This window comes from Lipotes vexillifer, unplaced genomic scaffold (genome assembly GCF_000442215.2).
Source record: "Lipotes vexillifer unplaced genomic scaffold, Lipotes_vexillifer_v1.1 scaffold779, whole genome shotgun sequence".
Taxonomy (NCBI): Eukaryota; Metazoa; Chordata; class Mammalia; order Artiodactyla; family Lipotidae; genus Lipotes; species Lipotes vexillifer.
This window is the reverse complement of record NW_006788448.1, coordinates 1,746,972-1,772,782: the sequence shown is the minus strand read 5'-3', so window position 1 is coordinate 1,772,782 and position 25,811 is coordinate 1,746,972. Positions and strand designations below refer to the sequence as shown.

Genomic DNA, 25,811 nt, shown 5'->3' with positions numbered 1-25,811 from the left:
CTCTTTCCCCAATTTTCAAAGCTCTATTTCCAGTGAAATCTCTCTCCAGCGGATACTCCACCAATTTCACATCCAACTTGTCCCAAACTGAAATCTTACATTTTCCCAATATTATCCTCTATCTTGGTTAATGGCAATAACAATTCAGTATGCCATTCCAACCAAAATCCTGTGAGGCAGTAATGCCTTCTTCTTGTCCCTCATTCAATCAACCACAAAGCCTGTCAATTTTGACTCTGAAGAATCTCTCAAAACTGCCCCCTCTTTTGTACTACCAATGCTTTAATTCAAGCATTTATCATCTTTATCATGAAGGTGTATACCTTATATATGTACAATTTTTGTCAATTATACCTCAATAAAGCTAAAAAAAATTACGTAGTTAAGATAAACAAACAAAACCACTTCCCCATGTGGCTACTGATTTAAAAAAAAAGATAATAGTTTAATATGAGAAATATTTTCCTTGAATTAATTAAAATATTAAAGTAATATAAGGAATATGAATTTCTAAAATGAAAAAAAGTCTAATTTATATTGCCAACCTTATAATATGGTGAAATTTTAATATGTTCTCATTAAAATGACACATTTTAAATTATATGGCTTAATATAAAAGTAGATCATTGCTCTCACCACATGTATAAGAAGAGTAGATTTTTCTACTTTCCCTGTTCTTATGATATCTCACCAGGACTAAAATGAATTTGAATGTATCTGAGGAATTTGGAATGCAGTATAATAAAACTGGGGCTTATTCTGAAGTCTGAAATTCCAAAGGTAGAAAAAAAAAACAAAAAACTGAACTCCTTATATATAGTTACTGTATCAATATTATTTATATTATCCTTAAAAATGTTTTAAAAAACTTTTACTCAAAATAGTCAACGCTCATGCTAACTAAGACAGGAGAAAAGAGGCACAAATAGGGCTTCCCTGGTGGCACAATGGTTGAGAGTCTGCCTGCCGATGCAGGGCACGCGGGTTCGTGCCCCGGTCCAGGAAGATCCCACATGCCGCGGAGCGGCTAGGCACTGAGCCTGCGCATCCGGAGCCTGTGCTCCGCAACGGGAGAGGCCACAACAGTGAGAGGCAGGCGGACCGCAAAAAAAAAAAAAAAAAAAAAAGGCACAAATAATTCCCCAAAGCACTGTGTCTCTGAAATGTACATGCATTTACATAGACATATTCAACACTCACTAAAAATATATTCAGATACCCGTGTACAAAACAAATATGACTGTATTAAATGTCACCACAACAAAACACTGCATAAAAATAGACCTCTAGGATCCCATCAATGAACCTGTATTTTAAATAATATCAAGTAGTTTCTAGAAAAGTACCTGGTAAGTCCTCTGGAATTCAGTAATGGGACCTGCCCTTCTACTTTCAGGTTACCTAGTATTTTCAAAGTATATTACATTCTACAAAGACCTAACACATATAGCCTCAGACTTCCCAAAATAACTTCATAACCTTTGACCTACTACTAATTCCACTTCTAGAAATTTATCTGTGCAAGGAAATAATTACATTTGCTCAAAGATTCATGTATAAATGCATTCATGGCTGGGTCACTTATAAATACAAAAAACTTAAGTATAAATGTTAAGGAAACAAATGCTGATATTTATATATAATAGAATAGTGTACTATTTAACAACGATTTAAAACAGTGATGACATAGAAAATGCTTACGATATTATGTTAATGGAGAAAAGCAGTTAGAAGCAGCATAAAAGAATAAAAATGAAACATATGCAGATACGTGTTTCATAATATATATTAAGTACATATACAAAAATGTTAGTTGCTACATCTAAGGTAATGGAATTATAGCTTTTAATTTCTTCTATATTATTTTGTGTATTCCAAATTATTTTTCAAATTAAATCTTAGAAACCAACTAACAGAAAATGCCAAGTAACTAACACAACAGAAGTTACATAAGTCTGTTGAATGAACAACATTAAAAAAGTTAAATATTAGTATTAGCTGAACATGTTTTTTAAAAACAGCAAAATTATTATTTTCTACAGTAAACAACAGTGTACCTACAGTTAGCTGCATCTCACTAGACAGACTGTCTTCAGCTCCTGCTTCATAGTCTGGAACAGATCCAAGACCGTATTCTCCAGACACAGGTCTTTTAGCTTCATTTTGAGAAACTGCTGTGTGTAAAAGAATTTTTTTAATTGTGAACCAGTTAGTGTCTGCTTTCAATTGTAACACTCTTTGTACTGAGTTTTACAAAGCCCTAAAGAAGGGTGTTGAAAATCCAAGTGTGGGATATCCCCTTCACCAATATCTTATAATGAAGCCTTGCAATTGTAAAGAGTCTTAAACGGTTATCTGTATTTAGTGACTTCAAGGGGAGATGCATGAAACTGGGTACTACCTTTGATCCACTGATGCCTATTCTATGCTGTTTGAGTAAACTGCGTTTATTTCTTATCCACCAATTCCTACTGGACTACTGGGCTACATTCTACTGGACTACTCTAGGTCCTCTGACTATTAGTGACTCAAATGTTTACATATAACAAAAATTCAAAGTTTAGAAAAGGAGGTCTGTTACTAGAGAGATCACATTACAATACACCACTACTCTGGACTATAAGACACAACCATAATTAGGCACTGCTTTTTTAAGCTGGACTTGTGTTCAAACTGAAAACATTTTTACCCGTAATTTTAAATGTTTCTCTTTGTAATGCTCTGGTGATTGGTATTCTCTGGTACCAGTGTCCAACACCTTCAACTTCCCAAAGCAGTTCATGGTCTCCTGGATATTTTTCAAAGTACTGGTTGCAAGCTGAAAAACACATAGAAAGTTTTCTAGAAATCCCCAAAGTCAAATGTTTGGGCAAACAGAAGATGGAAAGTAAGCCGCCCAAGTCACTTAATGGGGCTAGCATAACTTTGATACCAAAAACACCAAGGAAACTCAAGAAAATTATACAGCAGTCTCATTTATGAATAAACAAAGATAAAGATGATAAACCTCACCAGCTGTGAAGGAAATATAAGATGAAACAGCAAGATTCCATTTTCACACCCATCAGATAATAACAAGCATCAGAAAAATAAGGGAAATGGAAACTCCCACACTGCTGGTGTGAGAACAATTTTAAAGTGCTTAGGCAAGTTGAAGAAAAATATTTTATGATCCAATTCTACTTCTAGGTATACACTGTAATGACTTACACATATGCAGAAGAAGGCATCTATAATGATCATTACAGGACTGTTTTAGGGGGTACAACCTCGGTGCCCATCATTAGGGGATATATGAATAAATTATGTATACAATAAAATACTATACAGCAACTACAACCAATAAACTACAACTACATATAATCAACGTTGATAAATCTAAAAATAAAGTCAGTAAAAAAACAAGTCAATATTACCTACAAAAGGATGTCATTTTATAAGTTTAAAAACACATTAAACAAAATGATGCAGCATCTAAAAAAACCAAAATACTGCCATTTAAAGTGACATGGACGTAGAGATCGTTACTGAGTGAAGACAGAGAAAGACATCATATGATACCGCTTATATGTGGAATCTAAAAACAGGTACAAATGAACTTATTTACAGAACAGAAATAGAGTCACAGATGTAGACAACAAACTTATGGTTACCAAGGGGGAAAGGGGTGGGGGGTCGGATAAACTGGGAGACTGGGTAGTGTACACTACTATATATAAAATAGATAATAAGAACATACTGTATAGCACAGAGAACTCTACTCAGTACTCTGTAATGACCTAAATGGGGAAAACAATCTAAAAAAGAGTGAGTATATGTATAACTGACTCACTTTGCTGTACAGCAGAAATGAACACAACATTGTAAATCAACTATACTCCAATAAAAATTAATTAAAAAATAAAAAATAATAAAATAATTTAAAAAATGATACAGCCTCTGTGGAAAATGGTTTGACAATTCTTCAAAAAGTTAAACACAGAATTATAACCCAGCAATTCCACTCTTAGGTTTATATCCAAAAGAACTGGAAGCAGGGACTCAGACATCTGCACACCCATGTCCACAGCACCATTATTCATAGAAACACAGAAAGGTAGAAACAACCCAAGCATCCATCAACAGATAAACGGATAAACGAAATGTCACCTATTCACACAATAAAAATCTACTCAGCCATAAGAAGGAATGAAATTTTGATATATGCTACAAAAAGGACGGAACTTACACATTATGCTATGTGAAATAGGGCACAGAAGGGCAAATATTGTATGAATCCACTTATGTGAGGTACCTAGAATAAGCAAACTCATGACAGACAGCAGAAAAGAAGAGAATGAGGGGAGAGGAGAAGGGGGATTATTGAAGGGGACAGAGTTTAGATTGGGGATGATGAAAAAGTTTTGGGTATAGACAGTGATGATGGGGACACAGTATTGGGAATGTAGTTAATGCCACTGAATTGCACCCCTACAAATGGTTAAAATGATAAATATTATGTTATGTATATTTTATGACCAAAAACTGTTGAGGAGACACTGCTCTGGGAAAGATCCCCGGTGTTCTCCTTACTTACTGCAGGTGGTAAGTTCTCCCACTCTACGGCTTGGTGTGTCTTCTGGCTCAACAATCACCAAGAGGCGAACCCAGTTTCCGGGAAACACCTCTAATAGGGCAAATGAGGGGAACTTCAGTGCTATTTAAATTATATTTTGGGAAGTGTGAAAATCAAAAGTAACCATTTAAGTAAGAATATATACAAAATAAATCTAAAATTATTAGTTTTAAAAACTTTAAATTTCTTAAAATAAAAAAGCACAAGAAATAATGCTTTATAGTGTTTATAGACATAGACTTATGTGTGAAAACATGGGCAGGAAGGATATACATCAACTTGAGGAACACAAATATCTCTGGGGAGGAAACAAGAAAGGGGAATGGGACTAGGGAGGGGTCCAAAGAGAACATCAACTGTATCTACGTTTTGTTCAGGTCTCCCAAAAAATAAATGAAAACAAATATGGCAAAATCTGAACATTTGTTAATCTGGACACTATGTGGACACAAGGATACCATTTGCTCACTTTTTCCCCACATATTTGACAATATTTCTCATGTTTTCTGGTTGTAGTTCCTATACTTATTAGGAAGGGAAAAGCTGGAGAAAACCAACAGGCCACAACGAGTCCTTTGCCTGAAATAAAATAACTAAAATAGCAGAGGATACCTTACATAATACATAAGCACCTATAATTCATTTGGTATTCAATTTATTTATCACGAGAATCCTAAAAAAGGGTAATAAGAGAGTCTGCCTGCAGTAGATGTGTTTGCATTCCTCCCCAAATTTAATAAAGCAATAATTAGACTTTAAGAGGAAAATCCATTTTCATATTATCCAAGGGTATACAGGGTTCATTCCATTCTCATGTATGGGTCTAGACAGAAACTGTGATTCAAGATGGACATGCAACACTTGGCTCTTGTTTTATGGATTTTTGGTATTAAAAGGGGGGAAAGAAACTTAGAACAAAAATATTTTTTCAGTGGAAATAAATATCTGATGTTAGGTTAAAATCAATGGTAAATTATATTTTATAAAAGTTTTCTAATAAATTACTTTCCAGGTTAAATATTACTTCATTAAGAAAAGAGTAGTGCTATGGACTTTACACAAATGCAAACATAAATCCACTAATTGCTTTAAAAACACCACAACACAATATATCCACACAATGAAATACTAAACAGCATTAAAAAAGAATAAATAGAGCTACATGAATCCACAGGAATGAAGCTCATAATGATAAAGATGAATAGAAAAAGCAAACTACAGAAGAATTCATACAGTACATATTATTTATATAAAATTTTTTACTTTTTTTGCTGCACTGCGCAGCTTGTGTGATCTTAGTTCCCCAACCAGGGACTGAACCCCAGGCCCTCGTTAGTGAAAGCACAAAGTCCTAACTACTGGACTGCCATGGAATCCCCTAAACTTTTTAAATACGTAAAACAACCTGACATTGTTGGAGGATGTATACATATGTATTAAAAGTCTAAGAAATGCATGGGGAAAATAAATGTCAAATTGAGTATAGTGCTTATTTCAGGGAAGGGAGTAAGCTAATTGGATAGGACAGAAGTTCAACTTTTATTGGCAATGATCCACTTCTCATGGATGGTACATGCTGGATGATACATGAGTATTTGTTACCTTATTCTTTATATTTTTTTGTATATCTGAAATTTCTTTTTTTTTTTTAATTTAAAAAGCCACCACAGACAAATAACCCAAAGAAAGAATGGTTAAAGGATCTAAATAGACATTTTTCCAAAGGAGGTACATAAATGACCAATAAGCACATGAAAAGATGCTCAACATCGAATGCAAATCAAAACTACAATGAGATGCTACTCCACATCCACTGAGATGGCTCTAATAAAAAAGACAAATAGGGCTTCCCTGGTGGCACAGTGGTTGAGAGCCTGCCAATGCAGGGGACACGGGTTCGTGCCCCGGTCTGGGAAGATCCCACATGCCACGGAGCGGCTGGGCCCGTGAGCCATGGCCGCTGAGCCTGCGCGTCCGGAGCCTGTGCTCTGCTACAGGAGAGGCCACAACAGTGAGAGGCCCGTGTACCACAAAAAAAAAAAAGACAAATAATAATGAGTGTTGGCGAGGATATGGAGAAACTGCAACTCTCATACAATGTTTATGAGAACATAAAATGGTGCGGTTGCTTTGGGAAACAGTTTGGCAGTTCCTCAAAAGGTTATGACCAAGCAATTTCATCCACGCCTAGGTATATACACCAGAGTAATGTCCACACAAAAGCTACACAAATGTTCAAAGTAACACTATTAGTAATATCTAAAAAGTGGAAACAATCCTAAAGTCCATCAACTGATGGTGGATAAACAAAATGTGGCATATCCACACAAGGGAATATTCTTCAGCCATTAAAAGAGGAAAATGAAGCACTTATTCATGCTACAACATGGATGAACCTTGAAAACATTTATGCAAAATGAAAGAAGCTAGACACAAAGGCTTACAATATAATTATATCATACAATTCCATTCATATGAAATGTCCAGAACAGGTAAATCCATAAACACAGAAAATAGATTAGTGGTTGATTGCTAGGGGATAAAGGAATGGGGGAATAGAAGAGTGACAGCTAGGGGATAAAGGAATAGGGGAATAGAAGAGTGACAGCTAATTTCTTTTTGGTGTGATGAGAACGTCATGGAATTAAAGACAGTGGTTATGGTTGCATAGTTGTGAATATAATAAAAAACCACTGAATTGTACACTTTAAGAGGGTGAATTTTATGGTATGTGAATTATATTTCAACTTTTAAAAAAAGTTACCACACCCCCAAAATGCCATTTATGTGGAGGTAAGGGCACATTTGCAAAATTAAGCCCTAGAGAGCCAAGGAACATAATTTACTTAATATTGATATACGCACATTTAAAATATCCTGCAGAAACAAGTCAGAAGTGACACTGAGACAAGTTTAACTTTCTAAAAACTTAATCCAATTACCTATGTACATGAGAGAGGTCAGTGGATACCGCAAGCCAAGTGCATCTTCTGTAAAGGAATCAACAAAGTCCTCCAGCATATGAAGCCCAAAGTCTTTGCCTCTATATTTCTTTCTTACGAACATTGTATCAAGAACTGGCAGTTGGTAGCTTTGGGTAAGAAACGAGGCACATATACTTCCTGCAGTCATAAAACAGAAATCCAACAATCTTTCACATTTAAAAGGCCACATATGTATATACATTTTTTTTTATTTTTTATTTTTTTTTATATACATTTAGATAACATGAGTTAAATCTAAAATTGGTTAGTTTTTCTTACATAAAGAAAAATGTTAAAGACACACATAAGTTTTATAATATAAAATGTTTTCCAGCTATTACGTATCATAATGTATACGAGATGATGAGAAGAGCTATTTATTTTACGTTTGCCAACAGTATCTCATACAAGATAAACAACTATTACCATTTGATGAACTATATACTAGAATACATATCACTGTCCATAGACTTGCACAACTTTAAAACTCATCAACTATTAAAATTTCCAATTTAAAGAGTATTTGGTGATTGTATATAGTTTATATTATAATACATGAAGTATCTAATTCCAACCTTAGTAATGTGAATATTCATCTTTTCCCTTTACTTTTTGCCTAGTGATTACAGTCTCATTTGTTATCTATTTAATGATGGCAAAGAAGTGAATTAGTTCTCCAAATTTTTAAGGACTATGGATTAGGACTAAATGGAAACATTTGTTTTAGAAATAGCTAAGTCAGCAATCTTTCTGCTGTGAATATATGTTTTAAAATATCTTGTACGTTTAACGTTTAACAGGAGAAATGTTTGTAGTAGTAATTAAATATATCTCTCCTTGTTACATTACAGAGCTATTCTGATTTGTCTTTTAAGAACCTGATTTGGGTTTTGACCCTCCAAATAGATGTGTAAGCGCCTGTAATGTATCTTAAGATAGTTTATAAGTTGAGGGCATCATGGTGGGGCGGCCCACTTTCTATTAACTTTAGTATTAATTCATAGTTAGCTATCAGTCAACATTCTACTTTTTTGTGCCTCAAGTAAAACATCTATTATTCTCAGTTACCTTATTCACATGATTTTGGATAATTATAATGTAGTTCAAGAAAGAAACAAAATTTCAGGTAACAAACACCTCACAAATTAACTTTTACCAGTCATATCATTTGATGAGTTACTCAATATAACAAGGATTTTTTTAGTTCAACCAAATAATTACTTACTTATGATTAAATTGGAGAACTTCAATAACTTTTTGCAATAGACTCTAAGACTATCAACTAATTTAAATTCAGAATAGTTAACGCACATTGCTACATACTTAGATCTTAACTGCTGCCATTCAGTTCGGCTACTGCTAAGGGTCAAAATGTCTTATATAGTGATTTAGTTAACAATATTGTATTATATACTTTAAATTTACTAAAAAGGTAGATCTTAAGCGTTAGCACCTCAAGAAAAAAAAAAAAAGAAAATGGTAACCATATGAGGCAATAAATATATTAATTATCTTGATTTTGGTGAATATTTCACAATGTACATCAGATCAAGTTGTACACATTAAACATATACAACTTCACATTATCAATTATATTCAATAAAGCCAAAATAAATAAATAAAATTTTAAAGAATCTAACAGGTAGTCTCACCCACAAGCTACTGTGACCATTATCAGTTTTAATGCCTTAAAATCAGGGTTTTCTCATAGTAACTGATAGAAGTGATAATGAAATCAAAGGAGACATTACTTTATAAGTAGCAATAATTCAAAGGACAAAGCAAAAATGACAAGAGAAAGCACTATCTAGCTCTCAATACCATCTGAGGATCTGTTGCTATTTACTATTATGCGTGCCTCAGAATACCAACTATATGAAGTAAATTTCCCACAAATTAATTTTTTGTTTTCACACAAACATTCCTTTAAGTAGAGAAAAGGTAAAGTCCAGCATCTAATAGTGTTCAAATGGTCAATTTATGGAACTAATAGTGTTCACAAAGTGTAAAGTTCTACCATTTACTCACCATGTACATATTCATCTCAAAAACTCATGCTAATTCTCTTTTGCCTACACCTTCAATACTTATTTTTGTATTTGTATCAGGTTCTACCCTGATACAAAAACCAATCAAATAAAGGGCAGAAAACCTCTGCCCTGTTACCAGAGATTCTTCAGACACATCAACAGCTGCAGTTAATAGCACAATTACTTAGTAAAGTAAAAACCACAACCTCCTAACTTAGATGAAGTTTTCATTAAAACAAATCTACTAATTGAAATAAAATTAAATTTAGCATTGCATATGGCAGCTTGAATATTTATATTCCTCAGAGTACCATCTTTGGGCACCTTCTTTTTCTACATGCTCTCTCTGAGTAATCTCACCTACTCTAAAGCCTTCTTACCATTTATCCAAATGCTCATGACAACTAAACTTTTATTTCTGTAATACATGAGACTTACTACAAGATGAATGGAAGAGCTCATATAAATGTAAATACAACAAAAAACACATGATCATCTCCAAAGACAAAGCAAAATTCAGTACATTCATGATAAAAATACTCAACATCCTCAACCTGATAAGGGATCTATGAACAACCCACAGCTAACAAACATCATACTTAATGGTGAAAGACTGGATGTTTCTCCCTAAGATAGGAACAAGATAAAAATGTTTATCCTCGTCACTTCTACTCAACATGGTAAGGAGGTTCTAGCCAGAGCAATTAGGCAAGAAAGGGAAATTAAAGGCACCCAGGTTGGAAAGAAAGAAGTAAAACCACATTCACAAATGACATGATCTTGTATATAGACCTTAAGATTTTCATCTTAAGAAAACCACTAAAAAATTATTATTATTTTAAAAATATTTATTTATTTATTTGGCTGCACTGGGTCTTAGTTGCAGCACGTGGGATCTTTGTTGCCAAGTGCAGAATCTTTTAGTTGAGGCATACAGGATCTAGTTCCCTGACCAGGGATCAAACCTAGGCCCACTGCATTGGGAGCACGAAGTCTTAACTACTGGATCACCAGCGAAGTCCCAGAAATCCACTAAAAAATTATCAAAACTGATTTTTTTTACAAGTTCAGCAAGGTTACAGGATATAAGATCACTATACAAAAATCAGTTGGGGACCTCCCTGGCAGTCCAGTGGTTAAGACCCTAGGCTTCCACTGCAGGGGGCACAGGTTCGATCCCTCGTCAGGGAACTAGGAACACACATGCCACACAGGACAGCCGAAAAAGAAAAATCAATTGTATTTCTATACACCAGCAATGAACAATCTGAAAATGAAATTAAGAAAACAATTCCACTTACAATAGCATCAATAAATAATAAAATTCTTAGGAATAAATATAACAAAAGTACAAAACTTGTATACTGAAAACTACAAACATTTAAAACAAATTAAAGAACACTTAAATAGGGCTTCCCTGGTGGCACAGTAGTTAAGAATCCACCTGCCAATTCAAGGGACACGGGTTTGAGCCCTGGTCCGGGAAGATCCCACAGGCCGCAGAGCAACTAAGCCCATGCGCCACAACTACTGAAGCCTGCGCTCTAGAGCCTGTGCACCACAACTACTGAAGCCCATGTGCCTAGAGCCCATGCTCCGACAACAAGAGAAGCCACCACAACGAGAAGCCCACGCACTGCAATGAAGAGTAGCCCCCACTCGCCGCAACTAGAGAAACCTCAGGCACAGCAACAGAGACTCAATGCAGCCAAAAACAAATTAAAAAAAAAAAAAAGAACACTTAAATAAATGGAAAGACATCCCATGTTCATGGTTCAGAAGACAACATTGTTAAGACGTCAATACTCCCCAAACGGACCTATAGGTTCAAAATCCCAGCTGGATTTTTTGCAGAAATTGACAAAGTAATCCTAAAAATCATATGGAAATACAAAAAAAACACAAACAGCCAAAACAATCTTAACAAAGAAGAACAAATTTGGAAGACTCACACTTCCCATTTTAAAAGTTACAAAGCTACATACAGTAATCAAGCCAGTGTGATATTGGCACAAGAATAAACAGAGACCAACAGAATAGAAGTTCCAGAAGCGAAACCTCTTATTTATGGTCAACTGATTTTCAACAGGAGTCCCAAGGCATTTCTATGGGAACAGAATAGTCTTTTTAAATGAATGGTGCTGGGACAACTGGATATCCCTATATGCAAAAAAATGATGTTGGACCCTTCCCCCTTTCCTCAGACCATATACAAAAATTAACTGCAAATGGATCATAACTTTAAGTACTAAAACTATAAAATCTTAGAAGAAAACTTAGAAGTAAATCTTCATCACCTTGGGGTAGGAAAAACCTTCTTAGCTACACCACCAAAAGCGCTACACCACCAAAAGCAAAAGTGACACGTAAAAAGAAGATAATTGGATTTTATCAAAACTAGTGTTCAAAGGATACCATCAAGAAAGTAAAAAGACAACCCAAAAGATGAGAGAAAATACTTTCAAATTATATTTCTGATAAGGGACTTGTATCTAGAATGTACGAAAAATGCTTACAACTCAATAATAAAAACACAAAACCCAATTTAAAAATGGGTTGAAGGGCTTCCCTGGTGGCGCAGTGGTTGAGAGTCCACCCGCCGATGCAGGGGACACGGGTTCGTGCCCTGGTCTGGGAAGATCCCACGTGCCGCGGAGCGGCTGGGCCCGCGAGCCATGGCCGCTGAGCCTGTGCTCCGCAACGGGAGAGGCCACAACAGTGAGAGGCCCACGGACCGCAAATAAAAAAAAAAAAAAAAAAGGGTTAAGGATTTAATACACATTTCTCCAAAGACATACAAATGGCCAACAGGTATATAAAAAATGTTCAATGTTACGAATCATCAGGGAAATGGCAAATCAAATGAGGTATCACCTCATACCTGTCAGGATTGCTATTATCAAAAAAACAAAAACAATGAAGACAACAAATGCTGGCAAAGATATGGAAAACTGGAACCTTTGTATACTGTTAATGGGAATGCAAAATGGTGCAGCCACTACGAAAAACTGTAGAGGCTCCTTAAAATATTAAAAATAGAACTACCACATGATCCAGAAATCCCACTTCCAGGTATATATCCAAAATAATTGAAATCAGGATCTCAAAGAGATATTAACAATCCAGTGTTCATTGCAGCACTATTCATAATAGCCAAGATGTGGTAAAACCTAAATGTCCACTGATGGATGATGGATAAAAAAAATATGGTATATATATGTACAACAGAATAATATTCAGCCTCAAAAAAAAAAAAGTAAATCCTGCAATATACAACATGGATCAACCTTGAGGACATTATGCTAAGTGAAATAAGCCAGTCACAGGACAAATACTGCATGATTTCAATTATATGAGGCATTTAAAATAGTCAAACTCACAGAAGCAGAGAGCAGAACAACGGTTGCCAAGGGCAGGGTGAGGGGGAATTGGGGAGCTGTTAATCAATGGGTTTAAAGCTTCAGTAAGGCAAGTTCTAGAGACCTGCTGTATAACATTACACCTATAGTCAACAGTGTTGTAATCTACAGTTAAATATCTGTTGAGAGTAGATCTTATGTTAAGTGTTCTTACCACAATAAAGATTACAAAACATTTTTAAAGATAAATAATCTAGACAGAAAGGAGATTAGTGGCTTCCAGGAATTTCAGGGTAAAGGAAATGAGGAGTGATAGCTAATGGGTACAGAAATTCCTGAGGTGATGAAAATGTTCTCAAATTAGACAGTATTGATGGTTGTACAACTCTGTGAATATACTAAGAATCACTTCAGGGTGAATTTGATGATATATGAATTATAGTAGGATGGATCTCTAAAGAGCTATTCTGAAAGAACACAGACTAAAAAAAATGTATATACTGTATGATTCCATTTTATAAAATTCCAGAAAGGGCAGGCTAATATATAATAATAGACAGCAAATAACTGTTTGCTTGGGGTCAAACAGAGGGAAGGAAGGATGGTTACAAATAGGCACAAAGAAACTTCTGGGGGTAACAGATACGTTCATTATCTTGATTGTGGTGATAGTGTCACAGCTGTATAAATAAGTAAAAATACAACAAATTGTAAACTTTAAATATGGTCAAGTTTTTGTATGTCACTTATACCACAATAAAGCTGGGGGGGGAATTTTTTTTTTAAAAAGGCCAACTCGATTTAAAAATGGGCAAAGGGGGGCTTCCCTGGTGGCGCAGTGGTTGAGAGTCCGCCTGCCGATGCAGGGGACATGGGTTCGAGCCCTGGTCTGGGAAGATCCCACATGCCACGGAGCAGCTAGGCCCGTGAGCCACAACTACTGAGCCTGCGCGTCTGGAGCCTGTGCTCCGCAACGGGAGAGGCCGCGATAGTGAGAGGCCCGCGCACCGCGATGAAGAGTGGCCCCCACTTGCCACAACTAGAGAAAGCCCTCGCACAGAAACGAAGACCCAACACAGCACAAATAAATAAATAAAAATAAAAAAAAAATTTAAAAAACAAAAAAAAAAATGGGCAAAGGATTTGAATAGACATCCCAAAGAAGACATATAAACAGCAAATACGCACATGAAAAGATGCTCAACATCCTTAGCCATTTAGGAAATGCAAATCAAAATGACAATGCCATGCCACTTCACACCTAACAGTTTGGCTATAGTCAAAAACATAGATAGGGCTTCCCTGGTGGCGCAGTGGTTGAGAGTGCGCCTGCCGATGCAGGGGACACGGGTTCGTGCCCCCGTCCGGGAAGATCCCACATGCCGCGGAGCGGCTGGGCCCGTGAGCCACGGCTGCTGAGCCTGCGCGTCCGGAGCCTGTGCTCCGCAACGGGAGAGGCCACACCAGTGAAAGGCCCGCGTACCGCAAAAAAAAAAAAAAAAAGAACATAGATAAAAATAAGTGTTGGCTCACAATGCAATGCTTAAATGAAATGCTTATTTTTTCACTATTTTCTGTGCATCTACATACTTTTGCTGAACAAAAAGAATCATTGCTTTATATCATGTTTACTTTTTCTTAAATAGTCTATTTTCCCATGTCATTAAATATTCTCTGAAAGCACTTAAAAAAGTATTGGCAAGGATGTGGAGAAACTGCAGTCCTAGTACATTGCTGGTGGGAATGTAAAACAGTGAGGTTGCTTTAGAAAACAGTCTGACAGTTCCTCAAAAGGCTAAATTTAGAGTTACCATATGAACCTGGAATTCCACTCTTAGGTATGTAACCACGAGAAATAAAAACCTGTACACAAATCTTCATAGCAGCATTATTCACAATGGCAAAATCATAAAAACAACTCAAAAGTCCATCAAATGATAAAAGACAATATTAGAATATCCATACAAGGGAATATTATTTGGCCATAAAAAGGAATGAAGTGCTGATTCAAGAATGGATGAAACCTGAAAACAGTATGCTAAATAAAAGAAGTCAGATGCAAAAAACTATTCTGATTGTATGATTTCATTTACATGAAATGTCCAGAATAGGCAAATCTACAGGGACAGAACTCTATAAGCAGATTAGTGGTCGCCTAGGGCCAGGTACCAAGGGAGGGGAGGGAATGGAGAGTGACTGTTAAGGAGTACAGGGCAGGGTTTTTTTTGTGGTGACGAAAGTGATCGAAAATTGGTCACAGTGAAAGTTGTACAATTCTGTGAATATACTAAAAAAAATTGAATTGTATACTTTACATGTGTGAATTGTATGCTATATAAATAAACCTTAATAAAGCTGTAAAAATGTAAATAAACAACAAAATTTATACATGTGACTCCAATAAACCATTTATAATTAGATTTTTCATCTACTCCCCAAACCTGCTTCTCCCCTCCTGTTTACTGATTTTTCAGTAAATCTCATCACCATTCTACCAGTGGCTCAGAGCAAAACATGAGATCTCATCCCTGACTCTTCCTTCATAGGCCATGTACAATCCATCAGAAACACTGCAGCAATAACTTCATAATTTATCTCAATTATGATGACTTCTACCCCCTTCTTCCTTGCCCAAGTCACCATCACCTCTCACCAGGGTTTTCTGCAATAATAGCCTCTTAACTAACGTAGCTCCTAACCCTGCCACCTCTCTTTCTGGTTTTCTACACAACAGAGCTACCTATTTGAAAAGGCCAATCAGATTGTGTCACACCCATGCTTAAAATCCTCCACTGGATTCCTATCACCCACAGAGTGAAATTTAGACTCTTTCCTTGGCCTACTGGACGTGTCAGGATATGTGCCAGTCTCTCTCCATCCCCATATCACTCACTCCCTCTACTCTGGCCACACTGGCCTTCTTGTTCTTTCTGAAACATGCTGAACTTTCTTCTGCCTCATGGCCTTTGCCTTTCAGTTCTTTGCCTGAATACCTCTTCTCTTGAAACTTCACATATCTCATCATTCCCTCACTTCCTTCAGAGGTGCTTCCCCGACCGCTCTATTTAAGACAGTACCCCCCAACACACACTCTCTATTCTTTTAATCTACTTTTTCTTCACAGACCTGAGAGCATATCGCCTATTTGTTTATTCATTGCTATCTCCTCCTATTAAATGTAGGTTCTGTGATGACAGTTTACTTACAAAAATTGTATTACTATCTCTCAACTTCTCCATCTTGCTCCTTCTCCTATTCACCCTCCTCCCCTTTCCCTCTCCTTCCCTATCAATATGGCACAAAAAATAACTTTTGAACAAATGAATAAATTTCAACAGTACCATTCAGGATCTATGCATCACATTCAGGAACAGCTATTCTGCTACAACTGATTGACTCTCTCTTTTCATGGAATTACCATTTCTTCTTTGTCCAACCAGTAATGTGTCTTTCCTGACCTTCATAAAACCTTCATAAAGCCATCAATGTGTGACTGTCTCCAGAGAACACAACATAAAGTGAATTCTAAACAAATAATGTGATTATCTTTACAGGACAGATCTTGTCACACACCACTAGGCAAGTACTCTCATTACAGTCTTCATGCTTTATAAATTGGTTAACATAACATTAGCTGTTATAACAAACCAAATCTGGAAAGCTTAACATTAAAAAGTTCTATTTTTGTTTAAGTAATAGCCCCACATAGTTGTTGCTGGGTAGTGGACGGCTTTCTGACTCACAATCAACCAAGAACTTTTTCAGTTACCTATTGTTGCCTAACAAACCAGCCCAAAATGTACTGGCTTAAAACAAAATTTATTATTTCACTATTTATCACAACTCTCATATGGTATCAGATGGGCCACTGGCACAGCTAAAGGTCCAAATGGCTTCACTCCCACAGCGGTAGCTAGCCGGCTGCTGACTGGAATTGCAGCTGGCCTTGCCAGCTGGGCACCTCAGTTCAATGTAGTTGCTTGAGCTTCCTTACCACATGGCAGTCTTAAGGTAGGTGTGTTTCTTCCATGGTGACTAGTCTCTAAGAGTACCAAAGTGGAAACTACCAGGCTTCTTAAGGTTTAGAACAGTGTCACTTGTGCTGCAGTCTACTAGTTAAAGCAAGTCACAGGGCCAACAGATTCAAGCAGGCTACACAAGGACATAAATACTGGAAGCACGGTTCACTGGGGGCCCTCACAGTAACACAGGAACTCACGTTCCTGCTATCTTGTGGCTTCTCCATCCCCTAGCTCTTCAGAATCTTTTGCATTTAGCAGACAGATGAGGAAAAGGAATGCACCTTAACCACTCTGCTCTGATGTCATACATATCACTTCTCTCATTACCATGGGAAGAATTGGTCACACAGCCCCACCTACTTGTGAAAGCAACTGAAAAACATAATCCCTGACCGGACAGTTGCTGGCCAATGACAAGAATACAGAAGAGGAAGCACAAATATTTGGTAGACAGCTAGCAGCCTCAGCTAACTTTCTGCTTTCTCTTTTCTCCCAGTAGATTAACATTTCCTTTTCAACTTTCAGTAAATCAACTTTGCATCTCAGCAGATAGTACCTTTTGCTGGCAGACTCCTTTCACAGTTATGTTTGCTTATCTCAGGCTATTTTCAGTAACTTATAGCCTAACACCAATATTCACAAATACACATACTCATGTTATACAATAGTTTTGACTGACCTCATTCACATTTTAAGATTACACTAACTTCTGTGGCCCACACAATTATCCACATCTCCCCCATGTGGTCCACCTTACATTTCTAACTATGTATCTCTACTTATATGTCCCATAGGGACACTGAACTTTACATATCAAAACTGAACTCAAGTATTACCAAATCCACTGCTCGTATATTCCCAATTTTAGTTAACAGCTTCCCACCTAGGCACCTGAGTCAAAACCCTCAAGATTCATCACTGGTTCCTCCCCTCCCCTTCCCACATACACGCACTGCAGTCACCTCACTCTGTCCATCCAGAAATCTCCCTCAAATCTGTTTCCTTCTTTATCCCTATTGCCTCTTTCCTAGCATTGGTCCTTCCTTCACCTGGATGACTGAAATAGCTCTTTTAATCGAAGTCCCTGACTTCAGAACACAATTTCTTTATCAATCACCAAGTGCTACAAAAATTATCTCCCTAAAATATTTAACCATGATGCCCCTAAATAAAATTCTTTGATCACTTCGTGCCAATAAGATGAAGTTCCAATGTTGAGTATGGCATTTAAGAACCTTCACAAGGGGACCTCCATCTTTACCTCTCCCCACCCTACAATCCTTTTAGTCCCACCAGCTTGCTCAAGGTGGTGTTATAAATACACTTTGAACTTTCATGATTCTGTTCCTTCTTTCACATTTATATTCCATTCACCTGTTTACTAAGAATTTTCCTTTTCTTTCCCCTTCTCTGCCTAGTGACATCCTACTTATCCTTCAAAGCCACTTTTAAATATCTCTTTCTCAGTGACACCTTCCTCCAGGCAAAATTAACTGCCCCATTCTTCCATGACTACTACTGTTGATACCTCAAATACAGTACTTATCAAACTGAATTTTGATTAGGTAACTAGTTTTCTGTCTCATCCACTAGGTTTTTGGTGCTTTGAAGGCTCACCCCATGACCAGTCATCTTTGTGTCTCTACTGAGAATGGAATCAGCCCTACCTCCCCAATAAACAGAAACCTTATTGGGAAGTATATGCTTTTTAAGATGTCTAAAACTTGACCTGAAAACAAAGTACCCACCTCATTTCCCAATGATACATTTCAGGCAGCCACAGAGTACAGTGGGACTCCCTCATGCCTTTGCTCACCACCTTAAGAAAAGGATTAAGCCTAGACAGTCTCAAGGCCCTAAAATATAACCTCAACCCTTCTCAAACACAAACTTCCACTATGTTTTGCCTTTAGCTATATGTATTATCAATACTTATCATTTTATATCACCGTTTTGTTATTCCTTAAATAATCTTAAAACAGAAGGGCCAGATATCTGAATTTCAGTGAACAGAAAGTGAGTGATCTGCCCAAAAGAGGAGGTAAGATCATAGCTATAGCTCTCAGTAAAAAGGTTGGAAAGTCATAAGGAAAGCTAACTAGCAAATGAAGAGAGGAAAGAATGCTTCCACTATAAATTATTTCAAATGGAAATTACAAAAACCAAAACTATGTCTCCTGGTATTGATCATAATTCCCTTTAGAAGTGAATCAACAAAACTGATTTTAAAGTAGTTGTTGATTAGATTCTGCTTCTCCCATACGGTTCTTGTGCTTTTCCAAAACATGAGTCTTCAAACTGGATCAAGGTGATTCACAGTTGAGGCCAAATAATATTTCCAGGGCTTCCCTGGTGGCGCAGTGGTCGAGAGACCGCCTGCAGATGCATGGGACACGGGTTCGTGCCCTGGTCCAGGAGGATCCCACACACCGTGGAGCGGCCGGGCCCGTGAGCCATGGCCGCTGAGCCTGTGCGTCCGGAGCCTGTGCTCTGCAACGGGAGAGGCCACAACAGTGAGAGGCCTGGGTACCCCAAAAAAAAAAAAAAAAAAAAATCCAAAATAGCACCTAATGATAATGTCCTCCATTTTGTTTTTTTCTCAGCTTGTCTAAACTAAAATGTGATATCTGATTTATACACATTTATATCTTCTGTATTTCTTGACATAGGACAGTTAACAGAACTTCCACTGAATTAACAAGTGGTTTTCTTATTTTTCATACCTGTACGAGATTTTCTTCCTTAGCAGTTTTCCAGTTAGCACAGCCCTTTTAACAGGGGGACGTGATCATCATAGGCCCTGTGAGGATTTATAAACTTCATCTAGTTTTGCAGTAGACACTGATTAGACTCTGGGAATAGTTCCTTCTCTGATCATGTTCACTTCTTACTTTTAATCAAAGTTTTACATGTACATTGTTAGCGTACAACAGTCCTCTAAGATTTGTTGGGAAAAAAACCGTCCCGTGACTGCCTCCCTGATCCACACATACAAACACACTTTCCATCCCCCAGAAACACACACTTTGGTCTTTTTCGGTATTTACGCCCGTAACTCTAAGTAACTTACCACTTCTTGCTTTTTCCATTTTAGGCATAATCAACTGGCTTCCCAGTATGGAAGATGAGAATTTAGCTTTTATATACATGTACATACCCTACTCCCAATACACCATCACCATACTTCCTACACATGCCCTGCCCTATTACCCCAATACAGTAATTTATAATTTTGCCTAGGTCAATTCTCAGCATTTATATTACACACACACACACACACACACACACACACACATTTTTGATAAATGAGCCATGCAGCATACCATGATTGTTTTCCTTTTCCTGCACTGCTTTTTGATTTGCCTTAATAATGGTTTATCACTCATTATTTAGTATTTACCTCTAACTTATCCCCCAAAGTCTCCCACAACTGTAACACTTATCTTGGTAAATGCAAACACATCAGGTATTCCATATTCTTGAATCAATGACCCAGAGCTTTCTGACTTACTACAATCTAGATTAGTCAATCTCTAGAAAAGTGCTGTCCAAAAGAACTTTCTGCATTGATGGAAATGTTCTATATCTCTTCTGTTCAATGTGGTAGCCACTAGCCAAATGTGGCTACTGAACACTTACATAGTGGCTACTATGACTGAGAAACTGAATTTTAAATTTTATTTCATTTTAATTAATTTTCATTTAAATAGTCACATAAAGCTAGTGGCTACCAGTCTGGACAGAGCAGCCTCAGAACTATCAAACAGCTGTGATGTAGGGATATTTCTCTCCTTAGTTTCCTGATCTGGTATCATTCTTTCCTGACTTACTTCCTTATTTTAGTAGAGCATAAACTCTGTTAGCTTCCTGAAAAATGATGCATGAGAGGTAAAAAAAAAAAAAAATTTTTTTTTTAAATTAACCATGCAGAAATTTCCTTCTGTTACTCTCATACTTCATTCATTATTTGGGCATAGAATTATATTGGAAATCACTTTCTCCCAGTATCTTAAAGGCATTGTTCCACTTCTAGTGTTCAGTGCAGTGCTGCTTTTGAGAAATCTAATCATTATGATTCTTGACCCTTTGTATAAATGCCCCCTCTCACTCTGTAGAGGATTACAGAATCTTTTCTCTATCCCAGATGTTCCGTAATTTTGCAACCATCTACCTCAGCATGGGCCTATTTTAATTCATTCATTGCGATGGATGTTCAATGGGCCTTTATAACTTGGAAATACATGTTCTGTAATTCTGAGACTTTTCTTGAACTACTTCATTGGTGATTTCTTCCCTTCCAGTTTCTCTGTTCTCTCCTTCTGAAACATCTATTATGCAGACTGTTCCTCTAATTTTATCTTTTCTTTCCTATTTTCCATCATTTAGGGTTTGTTGTTGTTATGGTTGCTCTCCTTTCTAATCAACATCAACTTTATCTCCCTTATACTGAGTTTTTAATTTCCAAGAGCTCTATGGACATTCTTTTAATATATCTTGTTCCCATTTATGAATGTACTAACTACTCTTACGTTCCACAAATATTGAGTTGTTTTGTTTGTTTCTGCATTGTCTGTCTCTTCCAAATTGCTTTTATTCTTTTTTGGTTTTGATCTCCATCTTTCATAACAGTGACTTTTCCTAACTAAGCTATTTGTTCATAGTTAAGAATGAAACATTAGAGACTTCCCTGATGGTCCAGTGGTTAAGAATCCACCTTCCAATGCAGGCGATACGCATTCGATCCCCAGTTGGGGAACTAAGATCCCACATACTACAGGGCAACTAAGTCTGCACACCACAACTACTGAGCCCATGCACCACAACTAGAGAGCCCATGTGCTGCAACTACTGAGCCTCTGCACCATACTAGACAGCCCAAGTGCCGCAACTACTGAGCCCGTGCACCACAACTACTGGGACTGCACACCACAACTAGAGAGCCCGCACGCCACAACTGCTGAGCCCACACACCACAAGTAGAGAGCCTGTGTGCTGCAACTACTGAGCCTGCACGTCACAACTAGAGAAGCCCGTGCACTGCAACGAAAGATCCCACGTGCTGCAACAAAGATCCCATGTGCTGCAACTAAGACCTGACTCAGCCAAATAAATAAATGAATATTAAAAAAAAGAAAGAACGAGACATTAAAAAGTTGATCAGTGTGCGAGGTGGGGATTGCTGACAATGACTGGGACCTTTCCCAGGGGAACCATTTATACTGGTATTTTTAGAATATTTTTTCTCTTGGCCCAGTCAAATTCCTCAAAGGGTACTTTTTTGCTCATGTAACCATTAAATAATATTGAAATACATGGCATGTAGTCACATATTTTGGTAACATCTAAAATTTCCATCTTAAGTTTCAATAATTACAAAGAATGTAATTTCTAACATAACATTAACTTTTTAACAACTATTTATTATAAAAATAACTTTAGACTTACAGAAAAGTTGGAAAAATATACAAGGAGTTCCCACATACCCTTCACCCAGATTCCCCTAATGTTAACATCTTACATAGCCAGAGTACTATTATCAAAACCAGAAAATCAACATTGATAAAATACTATTAGCTAAACTACAGGCCTTATTCAAACTCTGCCAGTTTTTCTACTAATTTTTCTGTTTCAGAATCCAATCAAAGATTCCATATGGTATTTAGTTTAATGTCCCAACTCTGATCTTTGATAATTCCTCCACCTTTCCCTGTCTTTCATGATCTTGATACTTTTGGAGGTTACTGATCAGTTATTTTGTAAAATAACCTTCAATTTGGCTTTGTCTAATGTTTTCTCATGATAAAATTGAGGTTATGCGTTTTGGACAAAAATATCTCAGAAATGACGTTATGTCCTTCTCACTACATCATAAATTGGGGTCTCTGATGGTGATGTGTCTCATTGCTGGTTTTGTTAACCATGATCTATTAGTTAACATGGTGTCTGCCAGGATTTGCTATGTAAATTTACTATGTTTCCCTTTTCAATTAAACAATATTGATTAAAGAAAAAAACTATATCACTACTCTTTTAAATGCATCAAATGGACCCTAAAAACTATTATCAATTTAATTTGATAACTGTCATCATCCATTGAACAACCTGTTCCTTTACTATTGAACTAACCACTCTTAACACTCAAAAAGCTTACATTGTTCCTTCCCCACCCCTGACCTTCTATTTCTATTATATTTATACTACAGACTATTACCCTAATGTAATATATTTTTATACTAGGATTATATATTGATTAATCATTCTTCTCTGCAAAGAAGAGATATATATATCTGTATATAAAAATATACATTTTTTAAGTTTTAAGTTTTTAAGTTTCTTGTGACCATAAGATTCTAAGTATCAATTCAAAAGAAATTCTGAGTTATCATTATAATTAATATTAGTATATGATGGATCAAAACACAAGTATATTATACATTTGGAAAACTATTATACATTGGGAAAACTAATTATTCAGCAAAGAATAAAGTTTTATTGAAAATACATCTCAACGAAATACATGGAGCTTACCTTTTTTTTTTTTTCCAGTGTATGAGTCCATGAACAAATATTACTTACTACCAGAATGTGACAAGGTTCAGCATTAATCCTGTTCCTATTTTTTATTTTTATAGATTAAAATGCTTAATAACCATAGAAGGGACCAGAAAATCTTATTATAGTGATGCTACTCAATTCTGCAAGTTCCCTTTAGAGTTATGTACCAGATATTACACAATGACCTACTGTTAAAAACTATTTTTAATGATCTGACACCTACCTAACCTACCTAACCCAAGAAACAAACAAACTATACATCCCTCATAGTAATCTCTTTATTTCGGGCAAAAAAAAAATTTATATACTTTCTTGAATTTCATTATACTATAATAGGATTTGACCTCATAAACAAAGTCCCCTCTTATATATCAAGGCTATTTTTATGTTCCAACTAATATCCCTATACACTGATTTGCTATTTTATTTTTAAAAATCATAAATAGGGCTTCCCTGGTGGTGCAGTGGTTGAGAGTCTGCCTGCCGATGCAGGGGACATGGGTTCATGCCCCGGTCCGGGAAGATCCCACATGCCACAGAGCGGCTGGGCCCGTGAGCTGAGCCTGCGCGTCTGGAGCCTGTGCTCTGCAACGGGAGGGGCCACAACAGTGAGAGACCCATGTACCCCAAAAAAAAAAAAAAAAAAAAAATCATAAATAATAAGTGATATCATAAGGCTCTTATTCAACTACAAATATATTTAATAAAGATTTTATCTTTTTGCTACTGGTACAGTTTTTTCCTGATATGTAAATTAGGAATACTTCTATCACAAAGTGTTTCAGTATTTGTTTTGGACAATTATTTTCAAATTATTTTATGTTTGGGTTTCCTTTGTAGAAAAATCACTGCCAAACTGAATTAGATGGTTACTGATCCAAAGGCTAGCATAAGCACATCTAATGTCACTGTTCTCTGGCAGATGAGAGCCAGAGCTTAAAGCAGGAAAACACTGAAATAAATAGTAGGGAAGTAAGGTGATTAGTAGAGAAGTATGGAAGGTGCTAAAAGGGGTAGACAAGTAGTACTTGGAAGCTCCAGCATATAAAACTGAGTTGACTAACAGAAAAAGTAAAAATAGAAGCCAGGTCCCAAAGGAGTGGAGGAGTCCCCAAAACACAGAAAACAAAGAGGAGCCAATGCCTGGAATCAAATACTGATCAGATATACTGAGGGGGGAACACTATGTCCTTTCTTAACTGTATGTCTTTCATCTACAGATGCTCTAAATGAGAAAGCATAAACTCTTACGTACTTCAAACGTCTAAGAGCTACTTTCAAGTAGGAAACCCCGCTGCAGCCAGCGTGAGCAGCAAAAAGCCTCCAATTCCATAGGAATTACTTGTATAAAATAAAGCATAAAGTAATTAAACCATATTCCAGCCCCAAACTTATGAAAACATTTTAAAAACAATAAAGTGATGCCTTTTATGCAATGCAGCACTAAGCTTCCATTTAACAAACATTATTATTCTGCCTCTGTATGATGATATCTTCCTGGAGTTGCATAAATTATTGGTTCTACTTCAAATTTATATAAGAATAAAATAGCATATTAAGGGAGAGTTAAAGTATTTACTAAACAGCAAAAACATTTAAAACTATAGATCACAGGTTTTTTATTGAGAAAAAGTGACCTTCCTTTTACTGACTATATGTACTCATCATACTCATCATGACTGATGTTCTCATCATAAATGTGTACTAATTATACTATTAAGGTATTAGTCACAACTGTCCTTCAAATTAGCAGGAAATTTGGTATTATCTTTAGACTGCATCTGACCACAAGAGCTAAATTTGGCAAGTGTGAAATATTAAAAAGACAGAAAAATAATGTGAGTACTCTCTGTGAAAGGTCTTTTGGCCAAGGTACAGAACAAGGCTGCCTTTGTTGTGTAGTGGTTGTAAGGTGTGGGGTATATGTGTACATGGAGTAAGCAGGTTTGATTTTTCTGGCTCCAGTAGCTCTAGGGAACTGAATGAACAGGAAAACAGGTAAAGCAAGATGAAGCTGCACTAGTCTTTCAGGAAAAGGGTATAGTTGGGTCTTAGGGTCAGAAATAAAAACTTTACAAGATTGACTATTTCAAAGCTGTTTGGATTCTCTAACTATATTAAAGTACTTTGCTTTAGCTGCTTTACTATATCAGGCTGAATCAGCTACACTAGAAGAAAAAGGATATGCATTTGGTCCACAGGTAGACGGGATTTAAAACGAGCCAGTAATAGTGATAGCAGCAGGA

At 36.6% G+C, this 25,811-nt stretch overlaps 1 protein-coding gene across 1 annotated transcript in view; it reads right to left on the bottom strand.

The window, feature by feature from the left end:
- FAM169A (family with sequence similarity 169 member A) overlaps window positions 1–25,811 on the bottom strand; it is a 60,302-nt gene that overhangs the window by 12,350 nt on the left and 22,141 nt on the right. The window contains exons 6-8 of the mRNA XM_007461608.1: window positions 7,558–7,737; window positions 2,690–2,818; window positions 2,062–2,174 (exon numbers count right to left, since the gene is read on the bottom strand). Coding sequence (XP_007461670.1) covers window positions 2,062–2,174; window positions 2,690–2,818; window positions 7,558–7,737 — 422 coding nt within the window. The remainder of the gene's footprint in view (window positions 1–2,061; window positions 2,175–2,689; window positions 2,819–7,557; window positions 7,738–25,811) is intronic.